This window comes from Excalfactoria chinensis, chromosome 22 (genome assembly GCF_039878825.1).
Source record: "Excalfactoria chinensis isolate bCotChi1 chromosome 22, bCotChi1.hap2, whole genome shotgun sequence".
NCBI classification, from domain to species: Eukaryota; Metazoa; Chordata; class Aves; order Galliformes; family Phasianidae; genus Excalfactoria; species Excalfactoria chinensis.
The window spans coordinates 1,734,509-1,756,652 of NC_092846.1; the positions used below are offsets into that span (position 1 = coordinate 1,734,509).

At 56.9% G+C, this 22,144-nt stretch overlaps 3 protein-coding genes across 7 annotated transcripts; 2 read left to right on the plus strand and 1 right to left on the minus strand.

Annotated features, from left to right (window-relative positions):
* Positions 1 to 2: 2 nt before the first annotated feature.
* Positions 3 to 19,035, plus strand: ZDHHC18 (zDHHC palmitoyltransferase 18). Of its 3 annotated transcripts, XM_072355262.1 has the most exons (11): positions 3 to 113; positions 7,436 to 7,524; positions 9,293 to 9,453; positions 11,002 to 11,151; positions 12,387 to 12,524; positions 13,019 to 13,067; positions 13,536 to 13,638; positions 15,044 to 15,153; positions 15,777 to 15,876; positions 17,981 to 18,074; positions 18,474 to 19,035. In XM_072355262.1, the coding sequence occupies exons 2-10, from the start codon at positions 7,457 to 7,459 to the stop codon at positions 18,020 to 18,022; spliced, it is 921 nt and encodes a 306-aa protein (XP_072211363.1). In that variant the 5' UTR covers positions 3 to 113; positions 7,436 to 7,456; the 3' UTR covers positions 18,023 to 18,074; positions 18,474 to 19,035. The 3 variants fall into 3 exon arrangements, with proteins under 3 accessions (XP_072211363.1, XP_072211361.1, XP_072211362.1); XM_072355260.1 differs by lacking the exons at positions 3 to 113; positions 7,436 to 7,524 and adding an exon at positions 8,379 to 9,016; XM_072355261.1 differs by lacking the exons at positions 3 to 113; positions 7,436 to 7,524 and adding an exon at positions 8,385 to 9,016 and having other exon boundaries at positions 15,777 to 18,074; positions 18,474 to 19,012.
* LOC140261631 (complement C2-like) lies at positions 152 to 6,186 on the minus strand. 3 transcript variants are annotated; one of them, XM_072355256.1, is made up of 16 exons: positions 6,021 to 6,186; positions 5,577 to 5,762; positions 4,890 to 5,063; positions 4,508 to 4,603; positions 4,293 to 4,429; positions 3,885 to 4,023; positions 3,664 to 3,810; positions 3,500 to 3,589; positions 2,563 to 2,783; positions 2,087 to 2,198; positions 1,808 to 1,958; positions 1,640 to 1,716; positions 1,255 to 1,346; positions 999 to 1,134; positions 798 to 847; positions 152 to 706 (listed from the first exon to the last, which is right to left on the minus strand). In XM_072355256.1, exons 1-16 carry the CDS (start codon positions 6,184 to 6,186, stop codon positions 521 to 523), a joined length of 2,160 nt encoding a protein of 719 aa, XP_072211357.1. In that variant the 3' UTR covers positions 152 to 520. The 3 variants fall into 3 exon arrangements, with proteins under 3 accessions (XP_072211357.1, XP_072211360.1, XP_072211359.1); XM_072355259.1 differs by lacking the exons at positions 4,890 to 5,063; positions 6,021 to 6,186 and having other exon boundaries at positions 4,508 to 4,815; positions 5,577 to 5,707; XM_072355258.1 differs by lacking the exons at positions 5,577 to 5,762; positions 6,021 to 6,186 and having other exon boundaries at positions 1,026 to 1,134; positions 4,508 to 5,008.
* Positions 19,036 to 20,943: 1,908 nt separating the features above from the next.
* Positions 20,944 to 21,875, plus strand: SFN (stratifin). Its single transcript, XM_072355600.1, has one exon. It carries the CDS (start codon positions 21,135 to 21,137, stop codon positions 21,873 to 21,875), a length of 741 nt encoding a protein of 246 aa, XP_072211701.1. The 5' UTR covers positions 20,944 to 21,134.
* The last annotated feature ends 269 nt before the right edge of the window (positions 21,876 to 22,144 follow it).

Consider the following 22,144-nt stretch of genomic DNA (forward strand, 5'->3'; position numbering starts at 1 on the left):
GCTGGGTGAGCCCTTCCGGGTGCATCCGGAAGTGCATCGCTGCGGTGTGAGCTCAGTGCGGATCCGACGGGGCTTCAGGTCGGAGACACCGCATCGTTAACGATGGAGCCGAGGTAGGAGAGCGAGCAGCACTAACGGACACGGGCCCGGATCCAGCTCCTTCCGTGGGTCCCAGTCTGTGGGTCGGGGTTCGGAGCCGGGGGAGGGTAAAGGGTTGTGTGTATTGTCCCACCTGGGCAGGCTATGGGAAACGGGAGGGGGTGAACGCAGTCTAACCCCCTTCCCTTAATGAGCTCCGGCAGTGGTACCCCAAAGGTCCCCCCACCCCACACACCCCCACTATCCTATCGGCCACCCCCCGCCCCACACACCCCCAGTATCCTATCAGCCACTCGTGTGCTCACAGTGTTGGGGGGGCACTTTATTGGGGTGTGGGGGTTCCATTGAGCTCCTATAGGAATCCAATGGGGAGCACCCTTGGGGTGTGTACCCTTGGGGGGAGCCCCACTGTTATAGGGAGTCAAAGGGGGGTGAAGCGCAGGACCCCCCCCAGGTGCCGCCGTAACCAGGGCTGAATGCGGAACAGGCTGATGGCAAAATCCCGGGGCTGGTGGCCGGGGGGGGCTGGGGCACGGAGCAGCTCCCCTTCAGCATTGCGGCCCCCGGTATGGCAGGGATTGAAGGTGCCCCAGCTCAGGACCCCGACCTGCAGGAAGGGGGAGTTTGGGGACCCTATAATGAATGTGTGTGTGGGGTCAGGGCGGAGGAAGTTAGGGACCCCCCCATATAAAAATCACCTGGAGGAAACGGTGTCGGCGCTCCACAAAGAGAGAACCCCCAGATTCACCTGGGAACATATTGGGGTATGGGGATATGGGGACAGTACAGTGACGTGGGGACTTGGATGTAAAGACAAGCGAACATGGGGACAATATGGGGGTACGGGAATGTGGGGATGGGGATATTTGCCCCCCCCCCCCCCCCCCACACACACACACCTTTGCAGGCTGCATCCTCACACTCACCGCCACGCTCCTGCCCACTGCACAGGAACCTTTCTGTCACCACATCCTTCACAGAGGCATTGGCATGGGGCATCCCGGGCTGCACTGCACCCCCCATGCAGGAGGCGCGCTGTGGGGCAGAGCAACACTATGGGGCAGGGTCCTGCTGGGACTCTTCCCTGTTGTGGAGGATGTTTGGGGCTGTGGGTCACTCTATGGGATAGAGCTGCGCCTTGGGGCAGCCCCACACCTCTTCCTGCTCCTTGATCCTGACGTTCAACCTCCTGCCCTCCAGCGACACAAACTCGGCAGGGACACGAGTGCGGCCCATCAGCTCCACCTCTGTAGGACATTTGGAGACAGGAAGATAATATGGGGATGCGTGGGATTCTGGGGACATGGGAACAGTGAAACAGGGATATGGGACACTGTGACATTTGGGGACATGGGGACAATGTAGAGATGGGGAAATGGGGATGCAGGGACAAGGAGATATGGTGACAATATTGGAGGGGGGAAATACAGACACAGGGATATGAGACATTGTGACATTTGGTGATATGAGGACAATGTGAGAAGGGAGGTATAGGGACACATGGAGGTGAGAATGTGGGGATGATGTTGGGTGCCCCCACCTTGCTTTTGGCATGTGGTCCCTGGTGCCATTCTCAAAGCTCTGTTTGCATCCTCAGTGCAGGGTATGCAGATGCGCCTTTTTTGGGGAGGGAATTAGATTTCTTAGTGGGGTTCAGGACCCCGTCAACATCATCCTGCCCCCCCCTACATCCCACTGTCCCACTCACCTGGGGGCCCCTGTGTCTCCCACCTCCTTCACCAGCTCCACCAGGGCCACATCATAGTCGTAGAACTCAGGCACTCCCCGTGCCACCTTCCCCCGGATGTTAAAGTCCTCATGGAGTTTCCACCCCTGGATGGAAATCTCCTGACCCCCTGCTGCAGACCCCCCAGAAATGGGAATTGAAGGAGTCCCAATGGGGTGGAGAGGTCCTGGATTTTGGGGTCCCAGTGGGGTGGGGGGGGTGGGATCAGGATGAGGGGAGTCCCCAATGTTGGGGCCTTACCCAGCTCGGCGCTCCAGGCGTGCGGGCTCTCACCCCCCAGGAAGCAGTGAGCAGCTGTCAGCACCCAGCGGCCCCCCAGAAGGGTCCCTGCACAACGCTGCTGCACTCCAGTCTGGGGGAGTACCGGGGGGGAGGTGCAAGAACACAGGGTCTGCATTGGAATCCCTTGTCCCCATTGGGTCCTCCCATCCCCAATGGACTCCTCCAACCCCAGTGATCCTCCGTGACTTCCCCCCAATCCTTAAGGGATCCCAATGATCCATAATGGGCCCTCACCCATAGATTTCCCTCCCCCAATCTTCACTGGATCCCTCAATCCCCAATGAATCCTCTCCATCCCCAGTGAATCCCCAATAAATATTCCTTTGACACCCAGCACCCCCCAAAGGATCCCCCATCCAAGATGGTACCCCCTCCATCCTCAGTCACCCCCAGTGGATCATCTCCAACCCCAACAGATCCTCCCCAGTGCCCACCCTCAGAACAACATGCCACGGTGGCCGGGTATTGCCAGCAGGGATGATGACACCACAGAGGTCCCCAATGGCAGTGGCAGCCAACGCTCCCTCCAGTGCCTGGCGTAGTGCCGACGCATCTGCCAGCTTGAAGGCATGGCGCTCATCCCGGCGGTGCGAGGCCACTGCCTCCAGCTCAGCCATGTCCACCTCCAGGGTCCCCACCCCAAAAGCATAGATGTCTGGGGGTGAGGAGTCAGAGGGTGAGAAAGGGGGTGGGGGGCACCTGGAGCGGGGTTTGGAGAACCTGAGTTGGGATTGAGGGCACTGAAGGTGGCTGAAGTTATCAGAAGTGGGGTCTGGATGTCTCACATGAACATTGGAGCACCAAAAATAGGGTTGCGAGCACCTAAAACGGGGCTTGGGGTGTGTAGAACAGAGGTCAGGGCACCACAACAGGGTTAAGGGCCCCTAGAATAGGGTTTGGGCCATCTGCCATGGGGTCTGATCATGGGGACAGGGCGAGAGGCACCAAATGGGGCACTGGCCCTGGGGATAGGAGGAAACCAGGGTATTGACCCCACTGCTGGAGCAACAGCAAATAGAGGCTAGGGCAAAGGGACGCTGGGTCAGGGATGTGGAGACAGGGTGGCCTCCAGATGCCCAAAACCCAACTCAGGTCCCCAGAACCACTGAGGACACTTTAACCCTATTCTTCAGCTCCTCAAAACCACTCCCAAGGTTCCAAAAGTCTATCTCAATGTCCCCACACCCCCTCTGTTCCCACTGGTGTCCACATGGCCCCAATCCACCTCTGAGGTTCCCCCAAACCACCTTGAAGGTGCCCAGTGCTACCTCAGATGTTCTCAAACCCCCAACTGAGATCCTCAACTTCACCTCAGAGATCCTCCAAACCAACCTCAGTGTCCCCATTTCCCTGCTGTCCCCACACACCCACCCAAGAACTCCTCGCGGTCCTCTTTGATCTTCAGCACGTCCTCAATCTTGGCCACTGCGTCCCGGGGATGTCTGCCAACGTTGAACCTCCCTATAGAGCAGCATGATGGAGCTCAGCCCAGCCCCACAGCATCCACCCAAGCACTGTCCCCACATTGTCCCCACCATCTGTCAGCAGGATGATGACATGCCGCGTGTCCCTCCACACGTTGGGTTGGCCGTCACGCGTTGACCACTCCTTATGGAAGAGGATCATGTGGTAGACCTCCAGCAGCGCCCCATACATGTTGGTCCCCGTTGCGTTCCCGTGCACTAAAGGGACAACATCATGTTATTGTGTCCTCAATGCATTCCCAACTTTGGGGTTGCCCACTTTGGGGACGTACCACCAAACTTCATGGCTTCCAAGCGCGCAATGACTTCATCAGCATCCAAAGAGTCATCTTCGGTGGTAGAGATGATGACATGCGTGTGGGTGGCGAAGGAGACGATGGCAAACCTGAGGGGCACCTCAAAGCTGCTGAGCTGTGGGGCAACAGGGAGATGGGGATAGCTCAGAGCACCCATTCCAGACCCCCAACCTCTGAGACCTACCTCCTTGGTCTCATCTCATCATAGTTTTCCTGGTCTCAACTTCACCCTGTGGTGTAACCCCATCTCCTCATCTCTCCATGTTCTCCCAATGGTTCCACCTCTTCATCCCATGATCCCACCCCATCTTCCTCATCCCCCCACGGTCCCATTCCATCTCCCTGTGGTCTCCCCATGGTCCCACCCTGTTGTCCCCCTCGCACCCTATCCACGATGGTCACAGCGCTCTGTCGGAAGAGCTCAAAGTTGTCCTGTTGGACGCTGCCAGACGCATCCAGAAGCACGTAGACATGGAGGGACCCATTGTGGCTCAGTATGATGCGGCGCCCCAGGGACGTGTCTGTCACCACAATGTCACCATGATGTCATTGTGATGATGTCACTGTGATGATGTCACCACAGTGTCCCCCCAGCTCACCACTGTCAGCACGGGCACCCGCCAGCTCCAGGATGGAGGTGAAGGAAGAGCCGAGGCCGCTGCTGATGTCCTCGGGAAGGTCGTAGGAGTAGGGGTCTGTGGGGACATTTGGGGACATCGTGGGGATGTGGAGATATGGGGACAATGGGGGACATGCAGACACTTGGGGACTTAGGAACATGGGGACACATGGGGACCTGAGAACACAGGAAAAAGGGAACAATAGGAGGGTATTTAGGGATGTGAGGCTATGGCACATGGGGATACAGCACATAGGGACATGGGGATTTGGGGGAACACGGGGGTATCTGGGGATACGGAGACAATATGGGGACATGGATATATGGGACATATGAGGACATGGGGACACAGTGTCACTCACGGCGGCAGGTGGGCTCAGGCCCAGACCACCTCCCAGTCTCCATGCAGTGGCGCCGGGGAGGTCCCAGTAGCTGCAGTCCTGCCCCACAGTGCACCCCCACCTCGGCCCCATGGTGCCGCCCCCCGCCTGTTGTCACCCCCCCCGCTGGTGTTGCAGGGGGGGGACAGTCACCTTCTGTGGGGAGAATCAGTAGGAGGTACAGAGCCCTTGACCCCCAAGGGACCCACACACTTCATAGGGATTCCCCAACCCCATTGGGATCCACCCATCTAACTCCTGTTTTCCACCCCCCTAAAGCCCATATAGGGACATTGGCCCACCCCATAACCCCAACCCCCCTCAGATATTTATCGTTCCCCTCAGCCCCACAGGGACCCTCGAGTCCCCTCCCAGCGACCATAAGGACACCCCCACCCCCCCCAAATCATGTTCCTTACCCCCCTCAGTCCCATAAGGACCCTCCAACCCCATCAACCTTTGGGCATATAAGAGGGATTTTGAAGACTTTAAGGGCTATGGGGACCTTGAGGAAGGTTTCTGGGGTCTCTAAGGGGGATTTTGAAGCCTCCCAGGGATACTCTGTCCCCCCTAACACCCCCCCAACGAATTTTGGGGCATTTCCCGGAGGTTTGGGGGCCTTTTGGGTCGATTTCGGGCCCTTTAGGTGGGTTTTAGGTCTCCACTCACCTCCATCGTCGCACACAGGGGGGGATTCGCTCCATACCCCCCCAGCTCTGCAGTGCAGCTCTGCGGCCCCTCGCAGCACGAAGCCGTCATCGCAGGCGAAGCGGAGGACGCTGCCGGAGGGGTAGGCGGCGAGTCGCGGCTCCACGGTGCCGTGAGGGAAAGAGAGCGGCGCGGGGCAGCGGAGCGCTGGGGGGTTGAGGGGCAGCAATGAAACCCCCCCCTCAAAACGCTCCCGGGGTTCTGTTTCCCCCCGGACCTCATTTCCGGCGGACTCCTTTGGAAATGCCCCGTTGCGGGGAACCCCAAGCACCGGGAAAATATTTTTTCATTGCTGCTTCCTACCCGGCCCCTATTAGAAGAACACCTACTTCCTGCCTAGCCCGGAATTTACCCTCCACTTCCGTCTTAAACCCGGAAGTGGAATACCCGCGACCTATTTCGCACCTCGGCACCGGGCGGGCTCCGAGCGGCCCCTCGGGGGAGCGCAGCGCTGCCGGGTCCGGGCCGCTGGGTGCGGGTAAGTGCCCGGCGGGCACCGCGGGGAGCAGCGGGGGGAGGCGGGGAGCGGCACCGGGAGCACCGCGAGGAGCAGCAGCAGCCACGGAGCCATGGCCGGGAGTGAGGGCTGAGGGGGGAGCCGCGGGGATAACGGGGGGGGGAGGGGCGAGAGGAAGGGCCGCCCATCCGGCCTTATCGCCAACCGCTGAGGACCACGTGACCTCCCGGTTCTACCTTATCACCTCCAGTCCCCCCCGCTGAGCCCCGTTCCCTTCCGTTAACCCCATTAACCCCAAGTGTCCCCAATGACCCCATTACCCATAGAGCAAAACTGCCTTGAGAGCAGATCGTGCTGCCCAGCCAACATCCTTCCACTGACAAAGATGGGGATGGATGAGGAGAAACACAGAGATAAATGAGGATAAACATGGAGGTAGATGAGGAAAAACATGGAGGTAGATGAGGAGAAAGGCTGCATGTGCTGCTGCTTCGTTTTGTGTTCCTAACCAAGACATCCATGTCTCCTGTTAGATCCACGTGCCACTTAACAAGGCTGGGCAATTCATGCTGCTTTCCACTTTTCCGTCAAGCTTTATCTTTCTATGTTCGTATTGCTACTCCATATTGCTACTCCATATTGCTACTCCATATTGCTACTCCATATTGCTACTCCATATTGCTACTCCATATTGCTACTCCATGTCCAGCCCTAACAGAGACCAAGAGCTCTTATCGTTATCAAAATGAATGCAGCAACAGGGATGGCTGAGCTCATACAGACAATAAACAGGGACGTTCGCAGTGCCAACATGTCCACCTTCCTATGGAACATGTGACTTGCATACTTTATTGCATGGGAAAGGACCGCATGACCAAGACTTCAAACAGTGAATTTCCTGATGGAATACGGAATCCCTCCTTTTTATAGTGTGATTCCTTTGATGGCATCTGAAGCGTTAGATTTACCTATGCAGGTTTGACCTGTACAGGCAGAGTTTGGTTGATACGTAAGGAAACAGGCTTTCTTTTGTCAGAGAGGGTTTCTGCAAGCTTACAAACATCTGTTTCCTGCAGTCCATGTCACGAGCTATTGCAGCCATCTTAGGACTTGACGTCCCACCATCAAGGTGGATGACAAATGGTGTTGGAAGCGAGGCGAGCACTGTAGGCTTCCAGCCATCTGTTGGGCTTCATTCTTAAGTCATTGGCCTGCTCCCTTTGGCATCCTCTGCTGTTCAATGTGAAGGCACAACGTGCAGCTGAGAGCTGGAAGAGAACAGGGGTTAAGTGACAAGGCCATCCCGACCAGCTGGGGGGACTGAAAGACATCAACGTCTGTTTAATTTTTCTCTCTCTTTCAGGATCCATCACAAAATGTGAAAATGAAAGGGGGAAAGTCTGCAGGTACCACTGATCCCAGGAGACCTTTGTATCGCGTGTGTTTGTCTTGGTGAGTTTGCATTTCAGATCCCACGTGGATAAACACAGCTCAAGGCCCAAACAGGTGTCTGGCCCATGAGAAAGGGCTCGTGGGAACACACACAGACTTGCTTCTGCACGTAGCAAGAAGAAACTTGTTTGTGAGCGACTGCTCTGCAGCTGTAAGCAGGTCTCTCCCTGCTTTCTGATGCTTTCTTGCCGTAAATACAGCACTGAGGGGTGCTGTGGGCATTCTGCTGGCCAGCTGCCCCTGCTGAGGTGAGTGCCTCTATTAAACTGATGGATATTAACTTGCCTCCACGTATGTTCTTTGGGATTGATAAACCTTAAGCAGAAGCACCAGCCAAGTTTGCAATGATTTAAGTTAAGGCTCAGCTCGTCGAAACACACATTTCCTTCCATCTCTCAAACGTGCAGTTGAATTGGTTGTGTTACCTGCGCTTCGATTAACATCTGAGGAATGCAGTGTGAACCTGGAGAGCTACTTCTTTGTTTATTAACAGCTAAAAAGGCACCTCAGTGCCTTGTCTTCCTCCTGCTACACGATGTGTGTTGTAATAAAGGATTTCCTTTAAGCAGTGATTGATGATACCAGTAACTGAAGAGATGTGAATTATACCTTCGCCTTCCAAGGGCTCTTCCTTTTAAGAGCATCCTGTGCTTTCTGGGTGCTCACAGACTCGCTGTAACAAAAGGGGCTGGTCAGCACAGTGTGCTCCTCTCCCCAAGCAGCAGCAGGACGATACCCATGGGGTTGTTCCCCAACGTCTTGCTTTCCTGGGGTCTTCCTGCCCTCTCTCTCCTCCTCCCACCTTCCCATTGGCACTGCAAGGGACGAGGTGGGAAAGCAGCAGTTCCCGGCAGGCAGCCAGAGGTGTGCCTCCCTCCCACTGTAATGCAGGTGATAAGGAAACATTCCCATCTCGTTGGAGGGTGGAAACCCAAACCTTCCGTTCACAAAATAAACCCCCTCCCGGACTGAAACTCAAACCCAATTGGCAGGGAGAGCTGCTCTCTCCTTACCACAAAGGAGAAGCGCACGGCAGCAGGAGGCCGGCCCTGCTCCCCCATTAGGGCTTCTCTTTGCGGTGCCATGAGGTCACAACGAGACCCCATCCGGACCCCCCGGGCTGAGCCGTGCCGCCCCGCAGCGCCGCTCTCCGGGCGGACCCAGCCCGCTCCCACCGGCGCGGCCGGCAGGGGGCGCTGTAAGGCGGGGCGGGGCCGGGCCGGGCGCTGCGGGCTCCGGGCGGCGCCATGAAGGACTGCGAGTACCGGCAGATCCCGCCCGGTGCCGCCGCTCCGGGATCCGCCGCTTCCCCTCCGCCCGCTGTACCGGATCGTCCGGGCGAGAACCCGCGGCCACGTCGGAAATGGGAAGTATTCCCGGGCCGCAACCGCTTCTACTGCGGCGGCCGGTTGATGCTGGCGGGGCACAGCGGAGTCTTCGCCCTCACGCTCGGCCTCATCCTGACCACCAGCGGGCTCTTCTTCGCCTTCGAGTGAGTCCGAGCGGCCCCCGCTGCCTCCCCGCGTCCCCTCGGTCGTTCCCGTATTGCGAATGAGCGGCCGGGACCGGAGGAGGAAAAGGAGGATGGGGGGAGGAAGAGGAGGAGGAGGAAGAGGGGGCAGCTGCAGGACGGGTTCTGCTGTGTTAGAGGTCCCCGCTTCAGTTCTCCTCCCCAAGGGGTAATTTACAGCGTGCTGTGTCATAAAAGATAGCTGGTTCTGAAGGGATGGTTGGTAACTGCACGTATATGTCTCTTGTCATTTCACAGCTGCCCCTTCCTTGCCCGTCACCTGACCCTGGCCATCCCCATCATTGCAGCCATCCTCTTCTTCTTCGTCATCAGCTGCCTCCTCCAGACGAGCTGCAGGGACCCCGGGATCCTGCCCAGAGCCACCCCCAGTGAGGCTGCAGACCTGGAGAAGCGCATCGGTGAGACGGCTGGGCCCTCTGCTGCCGTGCTTCTGCACGCTGTCTGCTTAGAGCTTTCCTTTCTGCTTTACCCCATTGCTTTCCCAGGCAGAGCCGTGTGCTTGTAGCACAGGGGCAGCAGCAGAGCAGGCTGCTGCTCTGTACAGAGCTGAGATGAAGGGGAGCTCATGGCATCAGCATCCTGAACGCGGTGCTGTCAGCAGCTGTGCTGCAGCTGGGGGTGCACAAAGTCCCCATTCAGAGTCACACTGCTGCACTCACGGAGGCAGACAGGCAGAGCGTTCAGCGTCTGTGCCGTAGTTCAGATCTGAGGCTGGGATTTATGAGGATCTGGTTTCCAGTTGATCCTACAGACCTCGGTTTCTTTTCCCTCTCTTGGAAGAGCCAGTTCTGCCCTACCTGAGTTCCACCCCGCTGCCCTTCTGTGGCTGTAGTGCTTCTGCACAGTCCCATCTCTCACTGTGATGGGCACTGAGCTGCCACTCCTTGCTCTGGTCAGCACTGGGAAGGTGGAGGGGCTGTGCAGCAGGAGATGAGAGAGCAGGATGGATCTGGGAGGTGGAATCCATGCTTGGGATGAAGTCAAGGCACTGTGGGTTTGTAACCTGGAAGCAGAAGTGCAGCGGGGGGATGTTCAGTACTGGGATGCTTTGGAATGAGAAGGAAGTGAGCCCTTAATCTGTGCACTCACTCCAAGTGGGACCATCCCTTCTGGAGGCTTCAGTGGGTTTCAGAGCTGCCTGTGGTAAACCACAACAAATCTCTACTTAAGCATCCTGATAGCGAGGGCTGGGCTGAGCAGCCTGAGCCCCATAAGGAGGACGAGGCGATGTGATGGGCTCAGCCCCCAGCTCCTTGCTTTGCACTGATGCAATGCCCAGGAAGGTGTGTGCACCCATAGTCTGTGTGACCACCAGTAAGAAATGCTTTAGCAAAGCTGACATGGAGCATTTCCCATCTGAAGGCAGTTGCAAGGCGATAATTCTGCACTTGACTAAAAAACTGGCTTGAAAATCTTCCCAGAGCAGTTATCTGTGTTTCTATTTATAAGTGCTGACAGCAGTAATCTGGCTGCAGATGCTGCCTGCTGCACCAGCTGTTGCTGGTAATATAACCCATTTATTTTCCTCTTACCTTGCTCTGTTTCATCTCCGTTTTCAAAGCCTTCCCCAGAGTGAGAAAGGTGCTGTTTCAAGAGTGGCTGAAACAAACCGAATAACCCAACACTGCAGACATGGCACAGAGCTTTTCCAGCCCTCAGTTTTGCTGAGCTGATGATGAGTTTCCAGCTGTCAGCTCCAAGCGGAGAACACACAGGTTGAAACACACAGCATGTCTCCAAATCCCATTTCATCCACGAGGATGAGGAACCCTCTTGTGCTACTGATGTGCACGGGTCAATGCAGTCTGCCTGGAGATGTGCTGTGCTGCTCTCTGATGGGGTTGTGCCAATGGGGTTGTGCCTGGCAGCGGATTGTGGTGCCACGGGGCACTGGGGTGGCTGGGTGTCCCCTGCACTGCTCTGACTGTCCCTTCTCTCCCTTGCAGATGCCATGGGGACCTCCACGTACCGCCTGCCAGCCCGCACGATGGAAGTGGTCATCAACAAGTATGTGGTGAAGCTCAAGTATTGCTACACCTGCAAAATGTTCCGTCCCCCACGCACCTCTCACTGCAGCGTCTGCGACAACTGCGTCGGTGAGTCCGGATTGCAGCAGTGCCCATCCCATGGCTGTAGGGGTGGCTGATGTTCCTGAGCTGATTGCTTTTGCTTTTCACGTGGGGTTATAAAGGGAGATAGAAAGAGGTCTGTCCTCTTCCCATTTAAACAGAAGTGGCTCGGGTTGAGGGCACAGCATGTCCAGTGCTCCGTGTCTCCTTCCCCTGCTTTGGAGGGCAGTGTTCCATGATGTGTGCTTAAGGCCCCACCAAGCACAAGGTTTGCAGCAGGCTCCGGCCTTTGGGTGGTACAGAAACTGCTGCAGGTTGTGGTGTAGCTCACCTGTGTACCCACCCAGTGCCCTCTGGCTGTGGTGGGGCAGGAAGACAAGAAAAGCTCCCGAGGGCTCCATGCAAGGAGCAGTGTGAGTGGGCAGAGGAGTGGCACAGGGCTCAGTGGCATGAGCAGAGGCTTCGCTCCTTGAGTGAGGCTCCTGGTAGTCCCCCATGGAGCCCTGGAGCTGCACGTTGCACTTCATTGGGGCAGATGGAGCAGCAGAACCCCATGGCTCTGGTTATGTTTGGAAGCTCCCATGTGCTTTGTGTCTGGGGATAGCTGTGGGTGGCCAGGGCTTCTCCTTGTGCTGGATCTGCTGCCTGGAAAGCAGCCACAGGCAGGACAGCATTTGGAGAGGAACAGTCTGGGAGAGCAGGCACGCACTGACTTTGTGTCAGAGTTTTGTTTGTGTTGGTGTCCCCCGCAGCAGGGTTACAGCAGTGCTTCAGTCTGCAATCCAGCCCTTTCATTAGAAGATGGGAGTGTTTCCACACATGCTGCACCTGCCTTGGGTTCCCAGGCGGTTTCTTGGATTGCGGAGCCATATTTTCATAACTTTGTGTGTTATTTTCTGCAAGGGAAACAGACACACAGGGAGAGCAGCAGTGCTGCCTGTACACACCCAGTGCTGCTGGGTATTGGAGAAACTGCCACGCTTTCCCTGCTCGCTTTCAGTTTTAGTAATGGGAGATGTTACTGGTCACAAGGCTTGCAAGCTTGCAGTGCTTGGTGATAGGGAAGTTTTGACCTTAAATGTTTTTTAATAAGGGGTGTATGAACAGGCTGCAGGGCTTGCTTCGAGCTTCTCAGCAACGATGCTGTGCTGAGAGCTGCTGATCTCGGCGCAGTGGGTTCAAGCTCAGTTCTCAGCTGGTTGTCAGAGACTCAGCAGCGAGTGGAGGGCAGCAGCAGCCCTCACTGTGTTCCTGTGTTTCAGAGAGGTTTGATCATCACTGCCCCTGGGTGGGCAACTGCGTGGGGAAGCGCAACTACCGCTACTTCTACGCCTTCATCCTCTCCCTCTCCTTCCTGACAGCCTTCATCTTTGCGTGTGTCGTCACCCACCTCACTCTGCGTAAGTACGGCTGGCAGCAGCAGCAGCAGCAGCACACCTTGCTTTGGGTGACAAGCAGCTCGGGGCCCTGGGGCAGCATGAGGTTGCAGTGTGGGTTTAAGCCAGGCTTCCCAGTGCAGGTATCCCAAATAAACAGGGGCTCATGTTGCAGGGAAGCCCAGACTCACCTCTCTTCTCTCTGCAGAGAAACCTTGTGAGCTGGTGACACAGTTATCCCCCTCCAGAGCAAATGCCTTCGGTGCTGTCCCAAGTGGGTGGGCTTTGAGCGCGTCTTCCCTTAGCCCTGCAGGGGGGGTGACCTTTCTTTCAGCTCTAAGTCTCCTGGACTTGCACTTGCTGACATCTCTGCACAGTTGCAGCCTGCAGGTGTTTTTGGGCAGCCAAACAGATCCCTTTGGCCTGCAGGGGCTGGTTGTGTGCTGGGGAGTAAAGTGTTGCCTGGAGTTATGAGGCTGGCTGGTGGAATGTGGTTCTTTGTCCTATTTGCTTTGCAGGCTCTCAGAGAGATGGATTCCTCACCACCCTGAAGACAACACCTGCAAGATATCCTTTTGGTGCCAATAGCTGCTTGGACAATTGGGCACTGGTGCAGCAACAGTTAACTCTGTAACAGAGAAGAGAAGCTGGCTCTTTGTAGGGGTGGCCTGATGTATTTACCATGGTTTAATTCAGTCCCCAGGTACTAGGTTGGGGCAGACAGGTGTCAGGCACTCACAGCCTGATGGCATCACCAGTTTGGTTACATCTTTACTCCCACTTCTAGTTCATTGCCAGGGACTAAAGTTGGGTAGCAAACTTGATTCCAGCTTGCAAGGCTCTGTGGGAAGAGGAACATCTGGAGAAAGTTGTGCCTTGGTGGATGCCCACAGCATGGCATGGGGATGGAGAGGTAGCTGGGGTGCTTTCATGGCCCAGTTGGTGTGGTCTTAACTGTGAGTACCTCCCCCAAACAGTTCGCGTTTCCTTGCAGGATGACTTTGTTTCCTGAGGATTCCTTGACTCTGGTTTCACTGTGCTGGAGCTGGTGATTTGTTTTTTCTCAGTCTGGTCTATTTTGGGCCTCTCAGGTTTTCACACTTATTTAGTTGCCTCGAACCTGACCACGAATGAAGACGTGAGTAGCCAAATCCTCATCCTTTCACCCCAAAAGCTGCCAGGGGGCTGCCAGCCCTGTTGTTCTCTCAGAAGAGATGAGGCTCCCCAGGATCCCCTGGCCGTAGTGCAGGACCTGAGTGAGGCATTCTGCCATAATCCACTGAGGAGGAAACAGCATCGCTCCCTATTTGGGGAGCTGAGAAGGGGAACAACAGCACGCAGCAGCATGGGGGGAGGACAGCATTGGTGTCAGGCTGGGAGGCAGCGCACTGAAACGTCAGAAGGGTCACGTGTGGGGTTTTTATTTTCCATTCTGTGTGTGGCTTTACTTCAAATGAGGAGTTCAGTGGTTAAAAAAGCAGGTCCCTGAGATTTGGGTGTCAGCCTGGGACGTGGGTGATCTTAATTGGGCATCCTGTCTAACCACAGGTTTCCTGAGAGACCCTGGGCGAGTCCCTTTGTCTCTATTAGTTCCTCGTGTCTAATAAGCAAAAAAAACATACACAGCTGTCTTCTGCGGAGGCGTACCTTAAAGGCTGGGGTGGTGCAGACTCAAAGGGCTGAGCGAGTGCCCTGAGATTGTATGGAAAAGCAGGATTGGTCTGATCCTCAGAAGGAATCAGAATTCACCCTTCTGACCAGAAGTACCTGTAATCCTTGCTGGAAGCTTCCAGCACTGCATCCCAGCAGGTTTGCATCCCTTTTTTCTTTGTTTTTTTTTTCTCCTCCCTTTATTTCTCCCCCTTTCCCCATTCTGTTCGCTGTGTTGGCAGGTCTGCACCGGGCTGTCACACCCCGGCCCTGCCAGCACCAAGCCCAAAGCACGTGGCTCCTCCAGCTGTGCTGCCCACGTCCCAGTCATGTGCTGCATCTGGGGAGGGGGGGGGAGTAAAAACAGAAGGAGGAAACGGGGTGGTAAATGTTTCACTGCAGCCAGGGGCCCAAGGCTGGGTGTAGCATCTGCCCACCTGCGTGTGCCTACGCTGAATGTGCCCCGAGTTTCAAAATCAGAGTCCTAGTGACAGCTGCTCAGGGTGAGGACATGAGATTGTTTCCTCCTGTTGTAGCTGGGAGTCCCCTTGCTGTTTGTTTCACCTCTGGAGCACAAGAGGGAGCGTTAGGCAGAGCGCTGCTCTGAAGGGCTTTCAGCCTAGCAAAGAATAAGGGGGTGAGGGTCAGGCGGTGGCGCTGATGGTGCACAGCATAAAGCACTGCTTTGGAGCTTCTGATCGCAAGGCTGAGCCCAGGCAGGGGCAGCACACTGCCTTCATGCTGCCGTGTTGCTCATCACACAGAGCAAGGAGGTTTGCATTAAGCCCAACCTCCCACCTCCTGAGTGAGGATTTGAACCAAGCCCCCCATCACTCCATTACCTTCCGTCACCTCTTTCCTACCTTAATCTGCATCATGTCCTTTCCTTTCAGATCAAAGGTTCCTGGTCAAATAAGAGGGGCTCAGAGTTTGCCAATCCTTACAGCCATAAAAGTATCCTCACAAACTGCTGTGCGGTGCTGTGCGGGCCATTCCATCCCAGGTGAGAGCCTTTCTCCTCAGATTAACCCAGAACACTTGGCAGCATCCCACCAGATTCTCTTAGTGTTAGTGTTAGTCCAGGGACCTGCAAGCAGCTGCTTTCACTGCTCTGTCACCAGAGGGTTCACGGGAGCAGAGTTAGGCTGCATGCTTTGCAGCTCCTCGTTGCTTCCTGCGTTACCTGCTGCTCTTCATTGACCTCAGACGTGCTGAAATGCCAGCATTGCCATTCAGCAGTGCTAAATGTGGCTTCAGGGAGCCGAGCTGCGTGCTGGGAGCCTGCAGAGCAGCGTTTCAAACGGATTCTTTCCATATTTAGTTTGTATTCCTGTTACAAAGTCCTTTTGCAGCTCCCACTCGGCTTTGTGGCAACCCAGACCTTTCACTGTGGGCTGTGTGGTGGGCAGGGAGCTGTGGGAGGCCTCCTGTGGGCCGTCAGCTCTGTTTTAACAACAGCTGCCTGCACGTCAGGAAGGTTTTATGATCAGGGTTTACAGGCCAGGCCAGCAGAGGGTCTGCAGAAACCATCGCTGAAACCTGTTTGCTTCGGTGGCTGTGCATCCAGTTTCCATGTCCTGCATCTTAACCCTCCTCCCCTTACATCTTTTCCCTTTTGTTTTCCAGTTTGATAGACAGAAGAGGCTTCATCCAGCCAGATGTGGGGACGCCAGCCAGTCCAAAGAGCGAAATCCCTTCCTTTGGAGCCAAACCTGACACCAGCATGGTAGGAGGCGTGCCGTAGCAGTGCCGGGATGTAGCCCAGTGCCTGCCATGCCTGCGCCTATCTCCAGCAGTACCTTCCCTTCTCACCATCTCCCTGGCCTCAGGCAGGACAGCCTTGTGATGCAGAGCTGCCAAAGACTCGCTCGAGCCATACGTTGCCTTTTTTTTATTGTTATTATTTATTTATTGTTTTTGTTTCTTCCTTTCACTGTGATGTGACCTGCCTGGACTTCCGACTGATGCAAGACCCCCCAGGGCTGCCTGGTGCCAGGAAGCAGGGATCCCTCCTGCACCTGGGAAGCAAAATGGGTCTGGGGAGAGCCCTGAGCCTGGAGCATTGCTCTGGGGAGTGGCTGCATACCCTGCTTGGGTGGTGAGGGGCTGAGGATGGGGCATGGGGCTGATGGAGGGATCCTGCTTGGAGCTGTGCTGCTGAGCCTTGTCTGCTTGGCTGCTGCAGGTAGAAGCTCCCTGGTGCCGCTGTTGTATCCATGAATCCTTCTTGCTCCTCCGTGCCAATGCAGAGGGGTTGTTGTGTGTCTTAGTGGCCAGGTGTTCAGTTTGACCCGCTGCCAGAGTGGCTTTTCTTTTCCAGCAGCTGCTGTGCCTTGCTGAGTTGTGGTTGTGCAGCTGTGGGAGCTGGCTGGGCATCCAGGCTGCTGCTGGCCCTGTGTTCTGTCTGCTCAGTGGGGGAGTGCTGGGGAGATCTTGGCGTGCTGGCTGTGGCTGTAGGACAAAGCTTTGCAGCAAGGGCACAAAGGAGGACCCTCGTAGTGAGGAAGAAGAAACATACACCATCCTGCAGCTCTCCTTGTGAGAAGCTCCAGCTGTAAGATTTGGAATCCTTAACTTGCCAGGGAAGCCTGGCTGCATTCAGCATGTAGGGGAATGGAAGGCTGCAGGGTGACTTCCCAAGGGCTGTGCCTGCCCCAGGTGGTTACACAGAGGGGACAGCAAGCAGGTTCTGATCTCTGGCAGCCTCACATTGCTTTGGGTTTGGGGCCAGCAGAGAACTCAGAGTGATCCCTGTGTGCCTTGGTGTTCCCAGCCCATGGAGGTGTTGGGTGAGCCGGGCTGCACTCCCAGCTCTGCAGGTTGCTGACAGGAGCGGTTAGAAGGAGAGTCACAGGCCTTGTTAGCAATACTTGAATCGTGTTACTAAAAGCTGCTGGATAATTTTGCACAGTTTGTAGATATTTTTTTTCTATGTAATGTTTTTATATTCGACGTAGATAGCGTTGGACATGTTAGCACCAGGGCGGAGCCTTGCAGGGCTTTATGTCAAGCTGCCTGCTTGGGTTTCCTGGGAGCTGCAGGCAGGGGGTTCAGCCTGGATAGGGGGCAGCCTGTCGTGCTGAGTTAGCCAGGGCTGTGCTGTACGCAGCAGGTGACTGAGCCAGCCCACATGGAGGGCTGCCAGCTTGCCATGGCCGCCAGCTTGCCTTCCCCTCTGCAAAGAGCCCTGCTGGCCCCAGGTGTCCAGGTGAGAGCGTGGCAGCTGCTCCACTTCTGCTGCATCCCAGCAGATGGCCCTCGCTGAGCGCTATGGGAGCAGAGCGGCTCCGTGCCATCCCATGGGCTGCGTGCTTCAGCCTGGAAGCCTAAAACCCACCTTGGCATCCAGAGAGGCTGCTGTGCCTCCACGTCCCCACAGCTGTGCCAGGGGTTTGTCCCTGCCAGCAAAGGCTGAACAGGAGGGACTGGGGCTGGGGGAGCAGCGTGCAGGGTGTCAGCGGGGCCCAGGCTCCTTCCTGTTCTTATTGAAACCAGTTTCCTTGATTACTCGTTGTAATAAAATTCTATTTTTAAAGAGTTAATTGCTTGGATTATTATTTTATTCCTTTAAGACAAAAGAGGATGTTGATGTTGGATGGGGCTTTAGTCACAAGGCTCGCCTGGAAGCCTTCCCCCAGGATGGGGCTGCAGAAGGGGGGTGGGCACTGAGCACCTGTAGAAGCTGATGGGGTTTGCCTGCAGGTCTCAGGGCAGGGCCGGGTGTCACCCTGCTGGTGCAGTTCTGCATGGAGCCCCACACTCCATCCATCACAGCTCACACACCCCGTGCCCGTCGGCGGTACGGCACGTAACTCTGGTGTCTTCCCCAGGAGGATGCCTGCCAGGACTTCGCTGTTTCCTGCACAGCCTGATGGGATGTGCCCCTCTGCTCTGCCCCTGGCCCTGCGTTCTGGGGGCTGAAAGGTAAGAAAGTGCTTCCTTCTCCTCCTTCAGCCCATCTCATCTCCGCTGCATGTCCGGCTCTGAAGCCCTCCATCACCTTCCAGCTGTGCTGAGACCTGCATGCTCCCACTGCCTTCCTGCAGCCTGGCTGAGCACGGCAGGCTGCTTCCAACCCCCCAGTGTTGTGAGATGGAGTTGAACTGAGGGTCAGCCCGGCCCCGTGCTGTTTGCAGTGGTGCCCTGCATGGTGCAGGGATGTTTGTTGGTTGCCTGAGCTGGGAGCACGTTACGATTCCATCCCTCACCTCCATCCCCCCCCGTGCCTCAGTTTCCCTGTGTGTAACATGACATTTGTCCTTCACTGTGCCTGCCATTGAGGTGAGTTCTTTCTCCTCCTTCCCCTCTCCCGGGGCTGTGCAGTGTGCTCAGGGCAGCACGGAGCTCCGCAGGCCGGCAGCCCCTCTGCCCCTCTTGGAGCAGCCCAGGGAAGCCAAGACCCTACGAACCCCCCAACGATGACAGCCATCAGCACCGCCCGTGCCTCTGCTCTGCTGTGCCTTCCCCCTTCCTGCTGGGAGAGAGGGGGGAGAGCAGCCGTGTGCAAGCCAAAGCCTTTCTGAGCCCCCCACCCACAGCAGGGGCCAAAAAGCCATACAGCTTCCCTCCCGAGTGCAATACTGCGTTCCTCCTGCCTCCCCCCCACCATGGGGAAGGGCCACGTACTGAGCCAGGGCTCCCAGCATCCAGCCCTACCTGGGGGGGGTTGGGATTAAGCCAGCAGCGTGTTGCCCACCGCATCCCATTCCATAGGGTGGTGCACGGTCAATGCTCGCCCTCCCCATGAGCTTCCCACCCCCCGGTCCATCGCTATGGGGCTCTGATGGAGGGGATGGGCCCCTTCCCCATGTGCAAAGGGCTTCGAGCCTGGTAGGATTCTGCCTTTTACTTTTGTAACAAAATAAAGACTTTCCCATTTCCTGTCTGCGTGGTGCTGGGCTCCATCCCACATCCCTCGTTGCAGCTGTGTGAGTTCAGGGGCACCCGTGGGTGCTCTGAGGGTGGTGGGTGGCCATGCACCCCCCCAGCAGGGCACAGAGCTGGGGCTCTTCCCTTCACCACCCCCCCAACTCGCACCAAAACCGGTAGAGCAGAATATTTCTGCAGCTCCTGCGCAGCTCATCGCCACCAACATTTGGCAGCAGCTCGGTGCTTCTGGCAGCACCTGAACCCACGAGCTCCACGCTGTGCCCTGGGGGGGACCTGCCCCCATACACGGCCCCATTTGTGGTCTCTCCTATGGGGTGGGGGGGGGCAGAAGTGCTTTCTATTCCAAACCACAGCCCTTGTGCACCCATGAGGTCCAGCAGTGGGCTTCACTTTGGGTCCCAAACTCAACAGCCCCCACCGTGTGGCTGGATGGGGACCGGGATCACATAAGCTTGGGACCAAGAGCTGCCAGCCCTGAGCAACCCCAGTGGGGAGAGGATGGCAGGGATGGGGCCGAGGGTGCTGGCACAGCGTTGGTGAAGCCCTTGGCCCCATCCCCACGTGCTGCCCGCCCGCCGCACCCTGCCCTGTGCCGGCGTGTGGGAACAGGCTGAGAGCGAAACTGCAGCGCAACGCCGAGCTCAGATCCTAATCGGAGCCGCCAGCGCTGCTGGGCAGAGCTCACGTCAAAATGAGACTGACAAAAAAGAAGTAATAAAAATCCCAATTCTTCCAGTGAGGCATAAAGAGAGCGAAAAGAGCCCGGTGGGATGAGCAGAGAGGGTGGGGGATATGGGGATGGGTGGGGGGAGAGCTGTAGAAGTCTTAATGGGGATCCAGTGGGGTTTGTGGGTGTGGAGCTGCCCTGGGCTTGGGGACGTCCAATGATGGTTCAGTGTTTTTAGGGGGGTTGGGGTTGAGTACGTGCAAGTGCCAGGGCAATTCCCCCTGAGCAGGCAGGGTGGAGGAGTTGGGAATGCCCCAGTCCCAATCCTGGCCCCGATCCCTATGGCAGTGCTGGGGTAAGGTGCTGCTCCTCCTGCCTCGATTTCCCCACCAGTGGGAATAAATACCTGCCCTTCAAGCCCTCGCAATCACCAGCAAGTTAATCATCATATAAAAATGACAGCAATAGGATTTTTGGGGAGGAGGCCATTTTTTACAGCCAGGCTCACCCCGTGCTGTTTCTCTAAGGGTGGTTGGGATGGGAGCACCGGGTGCTGCCGCTTTCCTGCTTCACCCCAATGTGACGACCCCATTGCTCCCTGTTCTGAGCACTCCTGGCAGATGGGGAAGGGTCCTCCCATTGGTCCATGGTCCCCCATCGATCTGGGGTCTCCACTGATTCCTGGTTTCCCATTTATTTGGGGTCCCCCATTGATCCGGGTTCCCCCATTGACTCAGGGTTCCCCACTGATCTGGGGACCCCAGTGATTGATTCCAAGTCTTCCACGTATTTGGGGTTTCCCATTGATCTGGGTACCCCACTGATTCCAGGTCTCCTATGGATCTGGGTATCCCATTGATCCAGGCTCTCCCACTGGTTCATGGTCCCCCACTGATCTGGAGCCTCCACTGATTCCAGGTCTCCCATTCATTCGGGGTCTCCCATTGATCCGGGGTCCCCAGTTGATCTGCCCTCCCCCATTGATTCAGAGTCTCCCACTGATGTAGGATCTCCCATTGATCCAGACTTCTCCATGGATCCAGAGGGGCATCCCATTGACACAGGGGGGGGCTCACCGTGAACCCCAGGACCTCCCTGAGCATATCCTCTCCCTCCCGGCACCCACCTTATCCAGGGCAGGGTGGGTGCCACCCTCTCACCCCTTCCCCATCACCCCTGTGCCTCGGGGCGCGATGACTCACGGCAATTTGATTTTAAGGGCGGGCTCGGCGGGGAGGAAGCAGAGGAGGAGGAGGAGGAGGAGGAGGAGGCTCCTTCAGCCTCGCTGGCTCCTCCCGCTCTCGCTCGGGGCTCCGACGCTCAGCCAAAAGCGAATCGGGGCGGTGAAGCTCAGCAGAGGCTCCGACGGCTCCCGGCCCCAACTCCTCGCCCCGACGTCTCGTCCCGCTCCTCATCCGCCCGCAGCCATGGCAAGAAACCACCAAGTGCAGAAAGCCAAGCTGGCCGAGCAGGCCGAGCGCTACGAGGACATGGCGGACTTCATGAAGGCGGTGGTGGAGCACGGCGACGAGCTGTCCAACGAGGAGCGCAACCTCCTCTCCGTCGCCTATAAGAACGTGGTGGGCTGCCAGCGCTCGGCGTGGAGGGTCATCTCCAGCATCGAGCACAAAACCGAGGAGGGAGACGACAAAGCGCAGCTGGTGAACGAATACAGGGAGAAGGTGGAAGAGGAGCTGAAGGGCGTCTGCAACGTGGTGCTGGACTTGCTGGAGAAGCACCTCATCAAGAAGGCCGGCGACGCCGAGAGCAAAGTGTTCTACCTGAAGATGAAGGGAGACTATTTCCGATACCTGGCCGAGGTGGCCTCGGGCAACGACCGCAAGGAGACGATCGACAGCGCCCAGAAGGCGTACCAAGAGGCCATGGACATCAGCAAAAAGGAGATGCAGCCCACGAACCCCATCCGCCTGGGGTTGGCCCTCAACTTCTCCGTCTTCCACTACGAGATCGCCAACGCCCCCGAGCAGGCCATCTCGCTGGCCAAGACCACCTTCGACGAGGCCATGGGGGACCTGCACACGCTCAGCGAAGACTCCTACAAGGACAGCACCCTCATCATGCAGCTGCTCAGGGACAACCTGACGCTATGGACAGCCGAGTGCGCGGGCGAAGACGGTGGCGAGGCTGGCGAAGAGCCCAAGAACTGAATGGCCCCCACGCGGCTGGGGTCCATCCCCCACCTCCTTCCTCCTCCCCTCCCTCCCAGACTCCCCCCTTTCCCCTTCCCCTTCCCGAAGCCCTTTGGTGTCTTTTCCTTTTGTTTTGTTTCTTTTTTAAGGGGTGGGGAAGGGATTTCGCTCCCCCCACCCTCACCCCCCCCTCCAGTTCCGGGAGTGGGGTCCATATGTTTGCCCTTTGGCAGGGCCTCCCCCCCATTGCCCCCCCCCCCCCCCCCCCCATGTTCTTGTCATGCTCC